General features: G+C 45.2%; 1 protein-coding gene across 2 annotated transcripts in view; it reads right to left on the reverse strand.

Annotated features, from left to right (window-relative positions):
* Positions 1-20699, reverse strand: part of TBXAS1 (thromboxane A synthase 1) — a 133238-nt gene that overhangs the window by 39166 nt on the left and 73373 nt on the right. For both annotated transcript variants that reach the window (XM_019750183.3, XM_074315295.2), the window contains exons 6-9: positions 10039-10127; positions 8178-8326; positions 6295-6425; positions 2117-2422 (exon numbers count right to left, since the gene is read on the reverse strand). In XM_019750183.3, coding sequence (XP_019605742.2) covers positions 2117-2422; positions 6295-6425; positions 8178-8326; positions 10039-10127 — 675 coding nt within the window. The remainder of the gene's footprint in view (positions 1-2116; positions 2423-6294; positions 6426-8177; positions 8327-10038; positions 10128-20699) is intronic.

Consider the following 20699-nt stretch of genomic DNA (forward strand, 5'->3'; position numbering starts at 1 on the left):
CTTGACTAATTGCTGCTTTCTATTGCCCGAGGGTTTTATTCGGAAAGGAGGTATTGTTTTACTAGACATAAGTTCTTGTTTTTCAATTGGCCATGAAATACCCTGAAGGTGAAAATCATGACTTCTACGTGTTAGAGCTGTTGTCCCCTCTCTAAGCCACTGCCACATCTGCCAACTGCTGGGCACTCACTCAATGCGTAAGTCTTGTGTGACCTGCCTTCCGGTTTGTTTGAGACCAGCCTTGACTGCCTTCCTGGGACAGCAGCAGGAGCTGCTTCTGGGAGGCGCTCTCCCAAAGTTCTCAGTCATACAACCTGAGCGTGATTGACTCGGGGGTGAATTGATGGGCTTAACCCCATTAATGTCTTCATTCCCCTGGCCCGCAGTAGTTGCTTCAAGAATGGGCAGTGACCTAAGCGTTCCTATCAGCGTGAACCTCACGACTCGCTGAGACATTGGGGCCGCAGACGCTCTTTTCTCCATTGGTTCTGAGCAAGGAAGCCTGTAGTCCAAACGTTCTTGGAAGGCTGCTTGGGGCTTCGAGAGAAAAGCACAGCTCAGAACGAGGCCAGGACTAAGGAAGCATGGGCTGGAGTCTGAGCACATCGCTGAGGCCTGGATAAAGGTTTGCCTGCAGCCACACCTATTCCTGAGCTGCTCAATTATCTGTACGAAAACGCTCCCCATTTTTCTTAAATCAGTTTTGTTTCGGCTTTTGTTACCTGCCAGCGAATACATCTTAATAGATATGCCCTTCAGCTCCCGTGATTTCTCGTGTAGTAATATACCTCCATCATCTTCGGTCCCTCCTTCTCCCCCTCTTCAATGATGGAAACCACACAACTACCAATCAGACAGGAGATGCTAGGTGGTGGGAGCGGGTAGCAGGGTGATTTGGATTCACGGCTTGTTGAGACTTCGTGCCCAAAGAATATCGATTCATGGATCAATGTCAACCTGGAGCGAAGCCCTGTCCTGTTCAACATTTTAATCAATGACTTGGATGAAATAGGAGACATGCTTAGCAAGTCTCAGATGACACAAAGCTGGAGGAATTGCTAATATGACAGATGGCAGAATCAAGATTCAAAATTATTTTGACTGACTTGCAATAATAAGGATAAATATAAACTCTTGCATCGAGGCTCAACAAATCAATTGTACAAGTAGGGGGTTGGAGAGACCTGGCTTGGCAGTTGTCATAACATGGTTGAGGCAATTAGTAGCACAATTAACGCATTGGAAAAGAAAGGCTAATGTTGTATTTATTTTCTTGGTGGGATGAAAAAGTGGAATTTTCTAGGAAGCAGTTTTCAGTTCAATATAATGAAAAAAAAAATTCCAATAGTTCCAATAACAGAACAGGGCCACCTCCCAAAATTGTGAATGTAATAATTATATCAGAATGTAATAGAAAGGATTCTATTATGGTGGTCTTCCTTTTAAAGCACAAATTTAAACAATGGTTTTCTTCAACGACTCGTAAGTCAAAGCACTACACACATAAACATCCAGAAAAAAATGGTGTGATAAAGTAGCCTAACTCAGCACCCTTGAAAGTTTGCTTCAAATCCGACAAGGAGGGACCTCATTTAGAAGGAATATCCAGAATCTGGATTTGGTGCCAACGGGCCCTGTTTCACCTGAGTCCATTGATGGACCTCCTTCTTTGTGTTCACCCAATCTTCACTCCTGCTTCTGATTGGCCCATCCTTATACCCACTCCTGCCCTCCAATTGGGCTCCATTTTCTGGATCAGATCTGCCCCCCTGAGCATAGCGACGTAACAGTCAGCGCCCTGGGAAACCACATCTCCTGCCCACTCCCTGACATTTGACCCTGACTCCCAAGCCAGGCCTGGTTTCATGGACCACTCCAAACAATATAGACACGTGCACAATTTTACTTTTCTTCCTTTTTTTCCCTCTGTTGTTCTGCACACTCCATTTTATTTGCTAACCCAGAGAGATGAAGGTGGGCAGTGGCCCTATTTCGTCTTATAAAATTAGAATGTGTTTTTAACAAGGCAGTTATTAAAAATAAGTTTCACTTTGATAAACACACAATCAGTTGTTGTGTGGATTTCACCTAGACCACTGGACCCAACTTTACTCACGTATTTCTCGTTGAAACGGTCCACTTCTGTCAGAAGCTTCTCTTGGCAGTCAGGGTTGGTGGCCAGTAGATAGGTGGCGAAAGAGAGTGTGTTGGTGACGATCTCATAGCCAGCGATGAGGAAGAGGAAGGCCTGGCCCACAACTTCATCCACAGTCAAAGGCTTGGACAGGCGTCTGGGCTGGGAAGGATTCACTGAGCAGCCGGTGGAGGAAAAGACTTGTCTGACTATGTCAAAGCTGTCCACGCCCACGGAGGGGGCAGAATGTCGGGCATCCAGGACCAGTTGGAGGAAGTCTCTCCGCCTCTAAGGGACAAAAGAAGAAAATGTACATTTTGTCCCTAGGGTTGCTTAAGTGGGGCTTGGAGCACAACAGAAGACGGGCACACACAGCTTTTACGGGTAGAACAAGGATTCTCGTGGTGGGTTATCTGAGATGGCGAGCACCTGGAACCTCCCTGAATGTCCCTCAGTACACACTGGTTCACAGACGGGTGCAGCGAACGGCAGACTGTCATGCTGCCATTAAAGAGGACCCAGCCGTCCTATCTGGGCTGAGTCAGAAAGACATTAAGCCATTTTGGTAAGTAAAACAAGCACGTTGCAGAGCAGTACACACAATTCTATAAAAACAGTGTACGAGATACATAATTACATATATTTGTCCATGCATACTTGTAGAAAACATTTAGCAACATCCATACTCAGCGGTTCACAGAGAGCAGGAGGAGGTGGGGAAAGCCAGGGCCTTTATTTTTCACTTTATCCGTGTTTGTACTGTTGGTTGGTTGGTTGGTTGGTTGGTTGGTTGGTTGGTTGGTTTCCCAACAATAAAACAATGAAAACATGATATAGATTTAAGTCAAAGCACAGGCGGCACTGTTCACTTATTCATAGTTCAGGACTTCTGTGGGCGGCCATGTTTTTCTCACAAAGCAGGAAGTTAACAGATCCTGGGGGGAGGGAACTAGCTTTGGTGAAGCCTGTCTTCAAAGTCTCCAGTCTGCATTTTTCATCCCTTAGCCTCTCCTCCTCATGTCCCGTGCCTTTTGTTTTCGGGAATCCTCTACCCCATTTAAGTGGTTAGAGCTGTCTCACCATTTCTCCCTGCCTTCTTTATCAGTCATTTGCATAGTCTTTATATTTTCACTATTGCTAATTGTAACCACAGAAGCATTCACTTATTGCTTTAGCCTTGACAAAGTCTGTCCCTGGCCCATCTCTTTGAAAAGCTCTTTAATGTGATGTGTCACAACCAATGTATTACTCTTTTCTGAACTTTGTGGAAGTAAACAGCAAAAGGCGAGTATCAGAACCATCAACAGAAAATATTATAATCTCAAAGTACATTATTTGTTGCAGCATTTTCTCAATTCACTGGCTTCTGGATTTCTGTTGCATTAATAATCTGTGCCACACACAGGAGCACTCAATTCCACCCTTTAAAGTTGTTGTTATTTCACATGTGGTTGCTTTTTTTCCTGTATAAGTGGAAGCGTCTCCAGGGCAGAACCCTGTGCCCACCCCTACCTTGGGCCTGATATTGTGCTGAGCACATGTTAGGTATGCAGGAAATAATTCCACAAATAATAATGCAATGCAGTAGGTGCATTCTGAGAAAGGTTGTGTTGGATTTGCTTCTAACTGATGCCATTTGGAGCAGGAACCTTGGCTCATGAGACCTTTGCAGTTACTCTGCTTCCCAGGTCTGTGGCCTTGGAAGGTATCTGTTGAGATGCCAGCAAGGGCTCAAAGCTAAGCCTGAGCGTCAAGAACCTTGACATTCAAGAGGCAGAGCCTCAGCGTCCTGCAAACCTGCTCGGGTTGTAGTAGCTGAGAGAATGGCAAAAGGTCAGCCAAGTTGGCTGCCTTTTCTGCCTTGGATCTGCTCGTTCTGCTTTCCAAATGGCATTCTCAACGGCTGGCTTTCCCCAGCTTCCTTCCTGCTGCTTGGTCAACATCTGGGTTGTGGCCCCACTGCTAGCTCTGGTCCCGAGGGGCAGAGCCGGTACAGGGCAGGGCAGGGCACAATGGCACGTGTGGCAGGTGAGCGCCCTCTGCCACCCTCAGCTCCTGGATGCCTAGGACCTCAGGGCATCCCCATGCCTCTTGGCGGGCACGTTTGCCGCTACTAGGGGTACGATCGAGTTGTGGTCCCCGAGGCCTGCCTGTGGCTTTGCTGGAATGAGATGAGTGTGATGATGGGAGGGAAAGCACCGCCACATCTGAACTGTTGGATTTTTCCTGTGGCAGAACTGTAGCTGGCATCCTGTTCTCTCCTCCTGGCCGAGACAGACTGCTACCGGGCCCTCAAATCTCATGGAAATCTGTCGTAACCTCCAGCTACAGAGGCCAGAAAGGGCTGCTCTCTAGGGCTGATGCCTGGATAGCAGATTAGTGCAGATGGGTTTCTGTTATTTGCACTGCATCACAGAGGCTATTTGAACACTGCCCATTTAGGACCAAAACAGTGCTGGTTTATGGTCATATCCAAGAAAAATACGCACTCTGATAGATGTAGGTGTCTAATCCACCCATAGGCTAGAGCTTAGAAAAATATTTACCTTTTAACATCTGTGCAGCATTTTCCACTGCGCAAACACACATCTGCTTGATGGAATGTCTGCAGAGTTTAGATGGGTTTAAAGCAAGTTTTCTTAGTAACTGTATAGCTCTGTCTTGACACAGGCAGTCCTGGATTTGTGGTTGGGAGGTTTTTCTCAGATCAACTCATTGTTTGAAACAAATAGCTCTCCGAGTTTATAAAAGGAAAAGCTTGAGGCAATCCCAGTAATTGGATCTTTAATAACCCCTCACCTCTTAGTAAGCCATTTGGTACAACAGTTTTAGAATTTTCAGCCTGACTCCATAGCCAGAGGGTTTCAGGCTGGGGTGGGGTGGACGGTGGGACTATGAGTGACCAAACACATAAGGAAGCCCTTTGTAGCAACAGTGAGGTTTGAAAAAATGGAACTTTCCTCATCCCTCCTTCCCCAGGCTCCAGCCTCACTCTGGAGACGCATGAACATGGATCAACGTATTCTGTCCTTTTAGGCCACAGAGCCAGGCTGAGGATACAGGTAGCTCATTCTTCCCACACCTCCAAGGGCATCAAGTTGAGGTCCTGAAGGTGTGTGCGCCGAGGGGCCGTGAGCCTGTGTACACCTTCCCTGGCATCTGTCCTGGACACCTTTTCTGTGCAGGGAACAAAGCTGTGCAGGGAAAACTGCTGCCCAGTCTGCTCCGCGCATCCAGTCACACCTTGGGCCCGATTTCATTCTCTGCCAAGTTTGCAACAATTGGACCTCCCGTCCTTTCCTTGTCAATCCCTCTGAGCCACCCAGCCTTTGAGCAAATGCTTTGAAAGCTTCATTTTGCCCAAGTCAATTCAGGATAAGACATTTCAGCCTTGTTTTTCCTATAAAGCAACTTTCTTGCATGCAGCAAGACTCATAAAGCATAGCCTGGCAGGTGCTCGAGCATGTCCAGTATTGAAATTATTTTCCTTGACAGGGAAAATTCCTATTTCTACCCTCAGCCAAGTTCAGTCAACAAATATTTACTCAGTTCCTGCTATGTGCCAAGCATAGTGCAAGCCTGTTGGAGGAAAGAAATATCTAGGTCTCAGATGAAGCAGGAGAGGACCCCCCAACTACACATTTTGTAGCAACATCCTCCCTGTCGAAAAGGGAAAGTGGTTTGGTGACAGCTGCCTAAACCCCTCCCCAATATTGATGTTGTTCGTGCTGTAAAACTCCATTCTTGCCGTATTTCAATATAAAGAATATGCTAATGAAAAGTACACGTGCGCACATATACCTAGAATATTCTTTTGGGCACTGCTATAACCTGTGCTGGGGGGGTGATGTTTGAAATAGGCCGTGAGTTTGCAGCGGGGGCGGCAGCTTTAATTGTACTCGCCATGTCAGAGTGTAGACAAACTGCTCCGGGCTTCTCCTCACCATCCTTCCCACCTGCTCTCACTTTCTCTTTCTCATTTGCCCCTCCTCAACCTTTCTCCTTTCTTTCTCCTGCCCCTGGAAAGCTCTCAGTGATGGACCACTATAGGGCAGCACGAGGTGGTGGGCGGGGCTGGGAGGGAAGAGAGAGAAAAGAGACAGTGATGCCAAATTAGGTTCCATTCCATTTGGAAGCCGTGTCCTAGTAAAACACGTTACCTCTTCGGCAGCTTGTTGGTCCCGCAAGGCAATCACATTCCTAATGAGTTTGTTAAAAAAGCCATTCAGTTCATCTCGGTTCTTATTGGGCAAAATCCGGGCCAGTGGGACCATTATGGATGGAAATGATACTTGAAAGAGAAAAACAAAAGTGGCATTGAAAAGGGGGCGATAATCAACCACGGCTATTAGAGGCCGGTTGCCAGGAAGCAAACCTGGTCTTGAATTAGAGTCATTTGAAGGCCCCGTCTCCCCACCTGAATTGCTGTTCCTTAGAGCCGGGGGTGTGTCTTATCCCACCCCTGGACTCCACATTGTTCCTTGCACACAGTAAGCACTCGGTAAACGTTTGTACACTTGAATCCCCACTTCCACCTGGCCCTCAACAAGTCAATCTCACACATATCAATTATTAATAATTTTCCATGTCCTAGGTATGGAAGCCCAGGCTCTTTGTAGCTCAAGAAAGAGCAGATGGCAGGCCATGTTTCAAGTCTTAGCAAGTGCTAGGAGCTAATCTACTTTCTTAACTTTCTGGTCATTTCCATCCCCCCCCCACACACACTGCATAATTGTCCCCAGAGCTACCACCTGAATCGTCCCTACGAGCTGCAGCAGCTGACAGGGTGATGGCCACATCCCCTGTGGGAACCTCTCTTGCTGGGCCATGTGCAGCCTGAGCCATTGCCACCATGCCCTTGGTTGGGACAGGGCTACCTGGGTCAGGGACAATAATCGCCTCCTGGGCGGTGGCAGGGAGCGCGATTCAGTTCAGCTTCTCAGCGCTCACAGTGAGTGGGCCTACTATGCACAGGTACTGTGTGGAAGCTGGGCTGGGGAGGGTGGTTTTGAACCCACGGAGGTTTCAGGAAGCTCTGCCCATTTTCAAGAGATGGATCCTGAACCAGTGTGACACAGCAGGTCGGCAGGCTCAGAGTGGCAGAGAGAGGAGTGGCGGCAGCTTTGCGATGTCAGAACCACAAACCACCCGCCCTGTGGTTGATGGGAAGAGGGCCTGATTTGGCTGGAGCAACTCCCCTGGGGTGGAGGGGTGAGGGGTGAAGGAGGAGGCTGCTTTGATCCCTTCGGAACTCTTCCTGCAGTTTCAGTGTGGAGCAGATGGAGGTGGCAGGGGCTTTCACGGAAACTGACTCAGAAATGGAAATGAAACTGACCAAGGAATGAATAGACTCCAGCAACCCAGCAAATGGTTAGAAATTTTGGCAATAATTAATAACAATAAAAACAACACTTCTATAAAAGCAAGAAGATACTGGAATTGGCCAGGGAAAAAACTCACTTCAAAAATTAAAGTAAAATAAATGGACTGGTCTCCATAGGATTATGCAATCTATTAGTCACCCATCACGTGTGGTTTCTAGTTCACTATGTTTTGGGCCTCAAGCAGAGAAGTCTTCTGCAGAAGATTTTGCTGGCGGGGAAAAATATGCCTGAGAAAATGAAAGGCTTTGGGATCCAGTGTTGGCATTACCTTTCTAAGCTTCAGTTTTCCTATCTGTAAAATGGGGATGAAAAAAAGCTTTCTCGTAGGGTGATTATAACCACTAACTGAAACAATGCATGCCCAACACTCAGCAAAGGGTTTGGCTGCTGTTCTCACTATGGCAGAGTGGTGAGAGGTGAGGGCCACCTGTGTTAGTAACAAGCAGCCCCAGGCTGGTGACAAGAAGAGCCAACGTGACTCCAGGAAGACAAGGCCTCTGCAGGGCAGACTCTGCAGGGCGACTCCCAGAGATGCCCCGAGTGCCCTTTCCTAGAGGCAGAGGCTGGGTCCTGAGAGCTGCCTGGGACCACCCACGTGGCTGGGTCTGCCCACTGGGCAGTAGCCCAGTGTGACCACCCTCGTCAGGAGTTATACTTACAGATTAAAACTAGGAGAGGTGTAGGGATGGAGAAGGCAAAGAAACGCCTGCAGTGCTTGACAAAGGGGTCCTCAGGAGCCTTTTGGCAGTCCACCGGGGTGCCGAAGGCGACACTGGCCACCACATCTGTGCTGTAGCAGCTGTAGCACCTATGGGAGAGGGAACCATTTGAATCTTGAAAGGACTCCACAGTCGGCCCGCCCTCATACACACCCCTGAAGAGACAACACCCTCGTCCCCCTGCTTGACAGGGAGCTTCCTGCAGGTCTGAAGTGAGGTGGTGGGAGACCCCACTGGGCGTAGCCCCTCTGAGCAGTGGCAGCAGGACACAGGAGACATAAAACACAACCGGGGATCTGAACTAAGCAAAGAAGCGGGAGGAGGGGTAGAGTGTCACTCAGCTTTCAGGCTTTGGACAGCCTTGATCAACCAGACATGGTCAAATACCAAAGAGAGTGCTTTCAGTCTTCCTCTCTGTGAAGGAGGGGAAATAGTTGGCCCAAAGCCTACGCACGTTACCCCAAAGCTGTGCAGAGCCCACCCAAGGCCAGAATCTAACAGTCAGTTGCTATAGGGCAAATTGTGATGGATGAATTAACAACCTGATGGTCTGTCTGCATTAGCTCTGTCCCCCAGTTCCTCCTAATGATTTCACAGTTTTCATACGCTCAACAAATAAGAAATCAGGGCCCTTCACACTCAAATGAATACAAGACAAACTTTGGGACCGGCTTTATGAACATATTATTACAGAAAACACACATTGCCCTTTAGAAACAAACAGAAGGAAAAGTATCTGGCAGTAGCTCCAGAAAAGCGAATCTCTTAGACTCTAGGAAAACTGCCCCCCACATGGGCAATTTAAATCAGAATGATCCTTTTTTTGTTATCGAAGGAGTTAGGTTGTTATTCGAAAAGGGCTAACCACTGGGTCTTCCTATCCTTTTACAATTAAAAGGTGTATTTTCATGGCTTGATGTAGGCACCCACTTAGTTCCTTTTCTTCCTAAATTCTACAGCCAACAACGAATCATAAGGAATAGATGGCATCTCAAGATGACTTCTTTTATCTTGACTGCTTTTTTGGAAAACATTGATTACACACTTCCCTGCCCTGGCACAATTTGACTACTGAATGGGATTTCATCTGATCCTAGTGGTTGAAGATTTGAGGGTTTTAAGGGTTGTTTACTCTGTTTTTCTAGCTCCTGTGCCCAACTTGTCTTTAGTCAATTCATGCATCTCATGACCAGAGAGACTGTAAAACAGGATTTTGTAAACAATATGGTAGCGTTTCAGTGCTGGCGATGATGCTATGTTATTATTTTATTAGCAATTATAATGGGCACGAGGCAGTTTCCGGCTGATGGGCCACTCCCACTGTCCTAATGTGTGGTAAGCCACGACCAAGCTTAGGACAACTGGGAGAAAAGCCAGATCACCGGCCGTTTAAATCTGGTGCGTGCCACTAAGTCATGGCTCCAGGCGGAGGTGCGCAAGCATTTTTCTTGGAGCAGAAATGCAGGGACTTCTCCCATGACTCTGTCCTTTCTACCCAGGCATATCCTGGCCACTCCTAGGTCTGCAGAGGTCAGAGGGCGAGTCTGCCCCCAAACCACTGCCCACGCAAGGCTTCCCTTGAAATGTCCCACCTTCCCTGGGCTTTGTTCACATTTGCTTCATATTTCCTATGGGTTTCATTTCTACTTATTAGTTAGTCCACCCATGCTTTTATGAGCTTCTAGCGTTTCCATAGTTTTCTGATCCCAAGGTTATAGTCCAGCAATTATGTACTGTTACAAGAAGCAGCAGTTGGAAAATGCGATTTCTCATCTGTAATGTAGCCATGAAGCACCCTTACCTCTGGATGTCAAATGCATCCCCAGATTCTGCATAGCGTTTTAAATGAGCCACGAGGAGGTCACAGGCTTGGCTGATTAGGGGAGTCACCTGATAGCAGATAACAAAGGTGTAATTAGGACACTATGCAGGGAACGCACCTAAATTAGCTGCAGAGAAAGAGGTGATGTGTGATACTTCCCGGGAAAGTGGACGTTGTCTCGAAGGTAACTTCCATGCAGCTAAGATTCAAGAGGAAGGGCTAAAACTCACAGATATTGCAAAATAACAATAGCTGTAAACATCTATTTCAGCTTAAGCAGTCTGTCTTTTTGGAAGCGAAAAGAAGGGTTTAGAGTAACTACTGTGAAATAATTATGAAAATGGTCATTAAGTGCTCAGGCGGAAATGAGGGTCTACACTCGGTTTCATGCTATTGGGTTCACATTGGAGAATAAATAGACCACGATCCACATGTACTATATTTGGAAAGAGCCCAAATCCATGTTTGCTCGATTCCAATTATACTTTAGATCTTCCACTGGCATATAGACTCTTAGTAGCCAAAGGAACCCAAGGTTGTCCGTTTCAACTTCTTATTTGATACAAAAGTTGTTGTGAGAGCATTTCTTTTTTTGGGGGGGGGAGGGGAACAGGACTTTATTGGGGAACAGTGTGTACTTCCAGGACTTTTTCCCAAGTCAAGTTGTTGTCCTTTCAATCTTAGTTGTGGAGGGTGCCGTTCAGCTTCAAGTATTGTCCTTTCAGTCTTAGTTGTGGAGGGCGCAGCTCAGCTCCAGGTCCAGTTGCCATTTTCTAGTTGCAGGAGGCACTGCCCACCATCCGCACTCCAACCAACTGAGCCATCCGGGAGGCAGCTCAGCTCAAGGTGCCATGTTCAATCTTAGTTGCAGGGGGCGCTGCCCACCATCCCTTGCGGGACTCGAGGAGTTGAAATGGCAACCTTGTGGTTGAGAGCCCACTGGGCCATGTGGGAACCGAACCAGCAGCCTTCGGAGTTAGGAGTACGGAGCTCTAACCACCTGAGCCACCGGGCCGGCCCCTTGTGAGAGCATTTCTGATGGACGGTTATTTCTGCTGAAGTTGTTTAAACCTTTAAATACAAGGAAACCCTTGACTTCAAGAGGCCTCCTGTGTCCATGTGGGACAGTCGCTGAATTTCTTTTTTTAATAGTAAAATATTTTATGATGCAAAATTTCGAACATGCGTTTACACACACACACACACACACACACACACACACAGATAGAATGGTGTCATGGACATTCATGTAACTAATTATTATCCAGTTTCAACAAGTTCCGTTCTCATTTTTAGCTGCCCGCCACTTTGACCCCGACACACTGGCTTGAGTGGCTGGAATTCTCGTGGAGCCTGACAGGGCATCCACAGGACCTTTCATTCTCTCCTGGACGTGTGCAAAACCAAACCGGAAATGTCGAGGGGAGTCATTCTAGCCCGTGCACATTCAAGAATAACATCATAGCTAAAGCAACACACTGTGATACATTGTTCTGAGCGTGTTTATGGAAAACATATTTGGAAATGTTACCTGTGTTTGGATTTTACCTCTTTGACACTAGAATATAAGTTTCTGAGGACAGGGAAGACGTCTGTCTGTTTGTTCATTTTCGTGTCCTCAGCACCTAGAACAGTGCCTGGCACACAAGTATTTGTTGAATGAATGAATGAATGAATGAATGAATGAATGAATGAATGAATTTTAATGATTATATAAGACTCGCTCTTTGCTTGTAAAGTTGTGAGGCATTAGGAAAAGTTCTAAAATGCGATCTACTTGTTAGATGGTATGCTGTTGTGTTGAGGCCAAATCTTACTCCTGCTATAATAACCTCTTGCTGGTTTCATTTCTGTCATTTTCCACATGCCAGTTCCCCAAACACTCAGGCAGCAGTCCTCGTCCTTATCATCTCCTAGAGAAGAATTCCCTGTTCCTTCAACTCCTCTGTCTGTCTGTCTCTCTGTCTCTCTCTCCTGAAAGGCAGCTCCGTAAATGGAACACAGCATTGAAGTTGCAATCCCATAAATCCTAAATAGACCATTTCCTTGCACATTAGTCGCAATGCCAGGTTATGTGGACTTTTTTAGAAGACGCGTAACACAGGCAAATATTGAGGTTCAGGTCAACCAAAGTCCTAATGTCTTTTCCCATGAATCACCAAGTGCAATTGATTCTTTGACTCTTCAGGGTCCATTCATTAGAAAGGCTTTTCATTTACATGACATGTATTGCTGTAAAACGTTGTCCTGCCACGTGTTCTGAGCAGAGCAATGTCTTAACTGCCCCAACACATTCAGGTGATTGAAGAAGTCTGGCAGAGTGGGACAGATGGAGTGGCTGTTGGCCGAGGTGGGAGGGACACATGGCTTTGTTGGACCCCTTCTCTCCCATAGCTCCCTCCAAGCCAGCCCCACGTGCCCTGGGGTATAAGGAAAGAACTGTGTCACCAGGGGCCCAGCTGCTTGCCATAGGAGCCCTCTCTGAAGGAGTAGGTCCTGAGAAGCAGAGAGGGCATTCCTGTGGCACGACAGTGAATGAGCTGTGGTCTGAACTTGGGGCTGTGTGGGTTCCCAGCGCAGGCACAGTGGCCCGAGCACCACCTGTGAGCAGCTGAGCAGAACACACCCACACACACCCAGTGGAGAGATGGCAGAGCATCTGAGACCCTCCCCGGTTGCCAAAACTCTTGGAGGGCGTATCTGGAGAGGAAATCCTGAGAAAAGGGATTTTCTGCTCATAAAGCCGTAAGGGCTTATAGCACTGGGCTGTTTATACTCAGTGTGGGTGGGCCAGGGGGTGTACGCGTGCCTTCAAATCCCGTCTCTTACATCACAGCTATTCCTTTTTGAAATTTGATAAGTGTGCCTTGTAAACCTTCATTCAGCCTGTCAATACATATCCAGGATCAAACACAGAGCCCGTGGCCTTCCACTAGCCTACCACTTCAGGGAGCTGCAGGGTCGGTCATTATCATTGTTTCCAGTGCTTGGGCCAGCTGTGCATGGGGCTAAGTGAGCTTTCAGCCAGGCGGCATCTTATCCGTAAGTGAGTGAGGGTAGACTTTGTCTAATGATTTGCCCAAAACAGAAATTCACTTGACCTCATCTATCTATCCCCAAGTCCACTCAAAAAAGAAATAAGGATGGCTGTCGTGATTTACTCTTGGTAATTCTGGGTGGACTCTTCATGACTACTGAATTCTTTTCTGAATTCTCACAAGCCATCCATTTAATAATCCATCAGTCAGAAGTATGTGTAATGGGGTCACTTATAATGGCGCCTGGGCCATTACTCTCCAGAAATCTCAGACCACCTTAATGTTTGGAGCACTCCGTACCATCTAAGCCATGCTGGTAACACGGGCAACCGTCCTTCCATTATTTTAATAAACTCAGTGGTACCAGTGAACTCTGCATTAATAAAATCCCATAGACAAAAATGTCTTTTAGATTTATTTCAGAGGGGTAGTAACATGGTAAAAAAGAAAAATGCTGTTTAAAAGGAAGTCTCTTTAGATGTCAAGCTAGCTTCCTTAATGTACCCAAATGGGATACAACATAAAATTTGATTTGCACACAACTCTTCAGAACACATGCCCTGTGTACAAAGAGGGGGTCCACCCATCCTGAATCCAATCATCTGCCATGGACAGTGCAAAGGGGGGCAGACCAGCTGTCCACCCTCAGTTCCTGTATATGCTTGTGACTAGAATTGTTTGTTGCGGGCTGGCATCGTTGTAATTTTCTACCACACTCTGCCTGCTGTCTTTCGAACTGAATGGATAATGACATTTTTATTTGGGTTAATGTGATATGAGATGGGGCATGGAATATCAAAAATGTTTTAAAAAGCAGTGCAGGGAAAATATTATAAGACAGTAGAGCATGATTTGTACGTTGGCCAATAGCCATCCTTTCAGGTTTTCTTCCTTGCATTATACACAAGCAGTTATGGAATATTTACTCTTACACGAGTTGCATACAAACAAAAGCTCTCTTTGATGGGCTTGCAATCATCTTTATACAATCCACAAACCCTGCAGTTATTCCTCTAGATTTGCAGACAAGCAGGCATAGGTGGCTTGTACAGCAAACTCACATGCGCAGATGAAGACCATCATGCAAATCTTAATGAAGGACTCTCATTTGGATGTTACAGTTCATCTTCGTAGCGTAATGAGTGATTTCTAGGTGTTTTTCCTTCACTTTTTTCATAATGCGCATATGTTACCCTTATAATCAGATATCATTGCAACTTGTCAACTGGAATATGGCTGTCACCCTGCTTCTTGAGAACAATGACCATATCTTAAGCATCTTTGTAGTATTAGTACCTTGTACAGTGCCTGGCACAAAGGTGGACTGATAGTTTAGGCTTTTAAGGAATTTTTTTCTGGGGGGGGTCACAGTCCAGCAGCCCAGCCTGCGGAGAAAATTTCCCGTTTTGCTTCTGTCACCTCTCAAATTGGTGTCATTATAGATCAGGCTGAGTGTACAGCTGTTTCATAACTAGCAGTAACTATCAAGGTAAATAAAGCACCATCCTCAGCCTGGGAAGGAAATTCCCCAAGGGTGGAAGTCTGCACTCCCCTGGACTTTACTCTATAATTAAAGTGCACACAATTTAAAAAAAAAAAAAAAAGCAATCTTTACTGACTATTCTCTGAGGAATTCTGAGTCAAGGTGTAGACACAGAGGGCAATGGAATTAATCTGAGAAGGTGGAGAGGGCTTTATGAGTGGGCAAAAGAGACAACTTATGGGGTAACGATGCAGAAGGGCTAAGAAAGTCTCCCACTCAAAGACTTTCTTCTCTACTTTTAGGTGATCCCCAGAATTTCATCACTGGAGTTTTCTTCCTCAAGGCTAAGACTCTGACCTTGTTAAATACACTTGACCTTGGGGAGAGCAAACACTTGAATCCACGGCCAGTTATTAGGTTTCCTCAGATTGGCACTTTTTGATTGTGCCACCTAACCTCACTGAATCTATTTCTTCATCTGAAAAATGGGAACAACAATAGCCCCCTTGAAGAGTCGTGACAAAGATTAGAAATAAAATATGTAAAAGGCCCTGGAAGTCAGTGAGCGTTCTAAGCATGGTAGTTGTCCTCTGTAGGACGCCTATGCTTCCAGACTGCCTTGGAGCCTGGCATCCTTCCCTCTTCTCTTATTCCTCACAGATAACACCCCATTGGATCCACCTGTTCTTACTTTACCATGTTGTCATTACTTCCTTTCTCGCATCTGTCTTTTCATCTTTATTTCCCCAGTGACCACTCTAATTCAGGCTTTGCCACTTGTCACCTGGAATATGGCTGTCACCCTCCTTCTTGAGAGCAATGACTGTATCTTAAGCATCTTTGTAGTGTTAGTACCTTGTACAGTGCCTGGCACATAGTAGTACTAAATTTTTTTATTTTTTATTTTGGAAAGAGCCTCCTTACCTCCTGTCTTTTCACTTTTCAACCCATCCTGTACACAGTCACCAGACTGGCCTTCTAAAAATACTTGTTATCTGAGCAATGTTTTGCTGAAACCCTCTGGAAATCCCCATTGACTGAAAGACACAGAACAAGCTTCTTATCCTATTGTCCAAAGCCCATTAAGACCTGAATCCTGCCAAGAACCATGTGAGTAAGTGTAGAGGCCCATCTTCCCCAGTTGAGCCTTCTGGTGAGACCACAGCAGGCTGGCAGCTTGACTGCTTCGCAGAGACCCCTAAGACAGAGGCACCCAGCTAAGCCAGGCCCAGATTCCTGACCCACAGAAAGTGGGAGCTAACAAAGGTTTGTTGTTGTAATCTGCTAAGTTTTGGGGTAATTTGTTCCACAGCAATAGAAAAATAATCACTCTCAGTGTCACTGTCTTGTAGCCTCTTGTGTGTTGTCACATATTTTTTGAAGTTCTTTGTATTTGTTCTATCAGGAATAAGCACAGTGCAACATACTCAGTGGATTCTCTAGAAATATCTATGGGATGGCTGATGGACTGAATATTTCCTGAAGGCCTTGACATTGAAGGTATCTGAAAAACATCAGCACTGAGGTGCTCTATCTTAGTATGAATGCAGTGCAGTTTGCTGGGATCTGGCCCTGAATGAAGGACCTGAGATCCTTGGCGGTTCTACCTCTTGTTCTGGGCAATTTATTTGAATCTCTCTAAACTTGGGTCCTCACCTGCAAATGAGGGGCTAATTGTAATGAACTATAAAGTCCCTTTGCGTGGACTTTCTGGGGTTCCAAGGAGTTCACTCAGCACCCAGTTGAGACAGTTGCTTGGGGACTGTGGAAAGAGCAGGTAACTTCCTGATTTGGGGCATTAAAGGGTCAGATCAGTGGGTCCGTCTACTTGCTCCAACACATGCCGTCCATAAGAAAGCCTTTTTGCATCTCTCTGATGCATTGACTTCAGAATTACAGATAGACCCAAAAGACAGATCTGATTATTTTTGTGATCAAATAATTTAGTAAAAGTGAGAATTGGAACAACAGATCCTCTGACTCCTGGCTTATTGCTTTTTCCCTCCAAAATTAAGGATGCACATTCTCATTGCTCCTCAGTTAATTAACTTTCAGGTTATAATTTCATTCAATGCAGTTCTGATGCTATGAACTTGAAAAATAAACAAACAAACAAACAAACAAACAAACACCATGAAGCCTTTGGGTCCTCTGGAAGTTTGGAGAACAGAGACAGCCTGAGTGCTGGGGTAGACACATTTCCTGAGCAGGGGCATCTGGCATCTTGGAGGCTAAGTGGCTGAAACAGAACCCCTTTTCCTCACTCCCCCACTTCCAAGTATTTAATAGCTCCTTGCTCTCCAGTGGAGTTCGCACCAAGCTCTCCCCCTGGCACAGAACTGCGAGCTCTGCGTGCCTCACTTCACTTTTCCAGTTTTCTCTCACGAAGCCCTTGCATGTACTCTGTGTTCCAGCCAATTTGTAGTCCTCTCTTCCCTGAAAACACCCTGTACCTTTTGTCCAGATGCCTTTGTTCCTTCAGCTCATTCCACCTGCAACGTACCTTCACCCTCTGTCAAAACTCAGCAAAATCTTCAGGGCTGCTTGTTCCAATGTTGCTCACCCACCCCCCACCCCCCGCCAAGTGCTTTTGGATGCTTGAAAGAGGATGTGAGCTGTCACCATTTTCCACTACTTGGTAATAATATAGGAATATATGTACCTTGTTAGCCTTCTGCATTAGAAACCCGTCAAAGACAGGAACTAATAAATATTGGTTGAATTTTATGAATTTTATGTTTTGTTCTATTTTGGCACTCTTAGTCCCGTGGGCAATGTTGTTTTGGAACTGATGTCAGAGGGCAGTTTTCTTAATAAAGGTCAGCTAATAGGGATGGGAAATTACTTTTAACCGCATTGTTGGTTTAAAAACTAGGAAAATTAATACCTGAAAATGCTCTATACTGGCGACTAACAAATGTAAAATTAACACCAGTTAAGGAAACTTATAACCTCCTTCTGCCGCCCAGATATTAAAAACATCCATGACTTATTTTTATGCAAAATTTCCTGTTGATATGTATCAGCTCTAGCCATCTAGGTGAATATCAAGTATCATTTCTAATAAGTCAGTGGCTCTTGTTGTCAAGAGGTGTGACCAATTAGAACTCACCCCAATGAGGAGGTGGCTGCTGGGGTTGCCAGGCAACAGCCAAGCTGGGAGACACATTGAGATGCTCTTTTAGATTTAACCAGCGGCAAGTCAGAGTGACACGATTCTGGCAAAGGAGAGCCAAATTATAACCCAGGATGGGGTACCCATGATGAGGCGTGTGTTTTCTTTTAAATGCAAATGGACAAGAAACATTTCAACCAGAATTTAAACAGTCCATCATTATACTGATTTTAATTAGGAGATTAGGTGTCAGTAGAATACAACTGTGTCGCAGGATAATGGTCTCTTGCTGCTAGATAAATACCCAGACCTACTGGAAAATGGGCAACTGGTCAGGGAGGGACTATGTATTTTTGGACTCCGAAGTATTTATCATCACAGCTACACTTGGTTATAATGACTTTCATTTTTATTGTTTGGAAGGATTAGGAAATAAAAGCAATATTAAAAATAGACTGCTGGAGGCTGATACAGCCAAGAGAGAGCTGTTTGTTCTAACATCGTTGGAAGACTGGGTTCTGTTTTAGACGCCCTTGTGCGTGATTAGCTCGGAGTTTACAGTGCAAATGGAGAGGCCAGACTGAGATGATGACTGTAATTCTGCAAAGACTTTTGCACTGAAATGGTTGTCGCTATGCATTTACTCATAAGCTGGCTACATCAACTTAAATTTTTAAAAATTGTAGTCATTCGCAAGTAATATGTCTTCTCCAAGGCAAGAAAGGTCTAGAGGGAATAATAACCACATCTGCCTCCGCCTTTAAGATTCATACATTATTGACTGTGCCTTCCTGACAGGAAACATCTGGATGAAAGTGAAACATTAGGCATCGAGCTGGATTTTCAGTGACTGTGAGAGATACCAGCCTTCCTTGTTGGTCTGACTTTTCTTTATCTGAGTCCCCGAGCACAGAGATATAATTGGCTCATTTACTCTTGAGTGACATGCACACATAGCCTTAGGTTCTCAGGTATGAAACTGCCAGTTCTCTTATATTTGCTCAGTGGGTCACCACCAGCTTAGATATCTGGGTGAATGGGGAAATGTCCATCACTTCTATTGGGCTTTGAGGATTGAGATGATACGAGCCACCATATTGGGTTGGATTCATGCTCCATCCAATGTGGAGCTTGGTCTCTGCTCAAGAGGCACTTGAAAATGGAGTTCCCCACGAAATCTATCTCTAAAGGCATAGTGCCCGATAGCTGACTACAATGTTAACTACCCACGTTTTATCTACTGCAAATTTATTTGAGCCCCGAACAAACAAAGTGAAACAAATTTCTTCCCTGCAGGTCTCTCCTAAGCCTTGACCGTGCTAAAGTACATAGTGCATTTCTAAGAAGATGGTTTGCAATATTTTACCGAATTGTATGACCATGGGCCTTTTCAGTCCTCAGTGACTTCAAATCCTTTTCTTTGGTGGTAATTCGTAGCTTGAAGTTTGTCGCCCTGTAAGTACAGTTTAGATGCTTTTCTCCTCAATGTATTGTTGTATTCTTGCTGAAGTTTCACTGCCGCTTCAGTGCTGAGGTATATCATCTTAGAACAGTCTTAGCAACTTATTCCAATTGATTTAATGTTTTTCAGCTCAGAGGAGCTTAGAGGAATATACAAATGTGTAGATTTTCTGATGTCCTCCCTTTTTCAGATGAATTATAAAATTTAAAAATAAAGTGAGTGCTAACGGGGGTCCCCAGGGAATCCCATTACTTACATATTTCCCTCAGAGAAGAAATTAATTTAGCCCCAGTTTTGTTTTCTCAAGTTAAATCTATTTACTTCCTGACCCATAATAAAGTTTCACACAATCCCGGGTTTACTCATTAATAGTCTTTGGTAAAAAATCCAGCGAAAGACTCTAAAAATCTCAGTAAATTTACTGGTTGCCCTTTAAAAAAAATTAATCCTTTAGAGATTAATCTCTGGCAGGTTAATCAGGCATAACTTTCCCTAATAAAACAATCTGTTGTTTTCCCAGCACTGTCCAGCCATCCTTTAATATAAATCTCAATAACTTATCTGTCACTGGGCTATGATTTTGATGCTCTCTTCTTCCAAAATCAGGCACGCATCAATCCAATTTTCACTGGTTCCCTATCTCTCTATCTTATCCCTGGTATGATGTAAGCCAAAAACCAATTTTGTTTTACATTACAATATGCATTCATGGTACAATGCTGATTTGAAAGTAACTTTCAAACATTGTTGACCGAGACAGCCTACTATCCACACACACAAAAAGATGGTGCCTTTTGAATATTCATGACAGACACAGGTGGTGAAGGACGTAAGCTGCCATGTTGCCACAGGAAAAAGCGTCAGACTTGCAAGGGAAAGCAAACCTTGATTTCAAGAATAAACCCTGAAGTTTGATAATAAAAATCCAGAAGGTAGATACAAATTCAGGAAAGAGCGAAGACGTTAATATTTCAAAGCTATTTCTGGGGAAACTGACTCAGGAAAAGAGTGGAGTGCTGGATCCTATTGTTTCTCTGAGCCTCTCCCTTCTCTGCCTCCTGCACCCCTGGCCTCTGTGTGTCTCGTTCTCCTCTTAGTGTCTTTGTGACCTGCTTTTCCTATTTCCCTTTGTAGGTACTGGTGACTCTCTCAAGAAAAAGCCAACGATTGGTCGCATTCTCTTATTTAATTTGACCTTGATGAAATTATTTGCCTTTTCTCTTAGTCTTCACGTATATCCTTCTGTGGAAAGCTTCCTGCTTCTTTGATTGTTTGCCGTCCATCCTTTCAGTCACTGAGCAAATCGTTAGTGAGTGCCCCTTATATGCCTAGTGCTGTGCGGTTAGCAATAAAGAAAAAAAGAGGTAAAGTAAATGGAATTCAGCTGATGATAGTGCTTTATCAGGGAAAAATAAAGCAGGGAAGGAGGTGGGGGTTCTGAGGCCCAGCTCCCATGAGCCTGGAGAAGCCCCAGGTCTGCGATGGTTGAGGACAAGGGACCAAGATGACACAACACCAGTGCTTCCCGGGCTGGCTCTTATC

Source organism: Rhinolophus sinicus, chromosome 8 (genome assembly GCF_057876585.1).
Source record: "Rhinolophus sinicus isolate RSI-liver-muscle chromosome 8, RSI-T2T, whole genome shotgun sequence".
NCBI classification, from domain to species: Eukaryota; Metazoa; Chordata; class Mammalia; order Chiroptera; family Rhinolophidae; genus Rhinolophus; species Rhinolophus sinicus.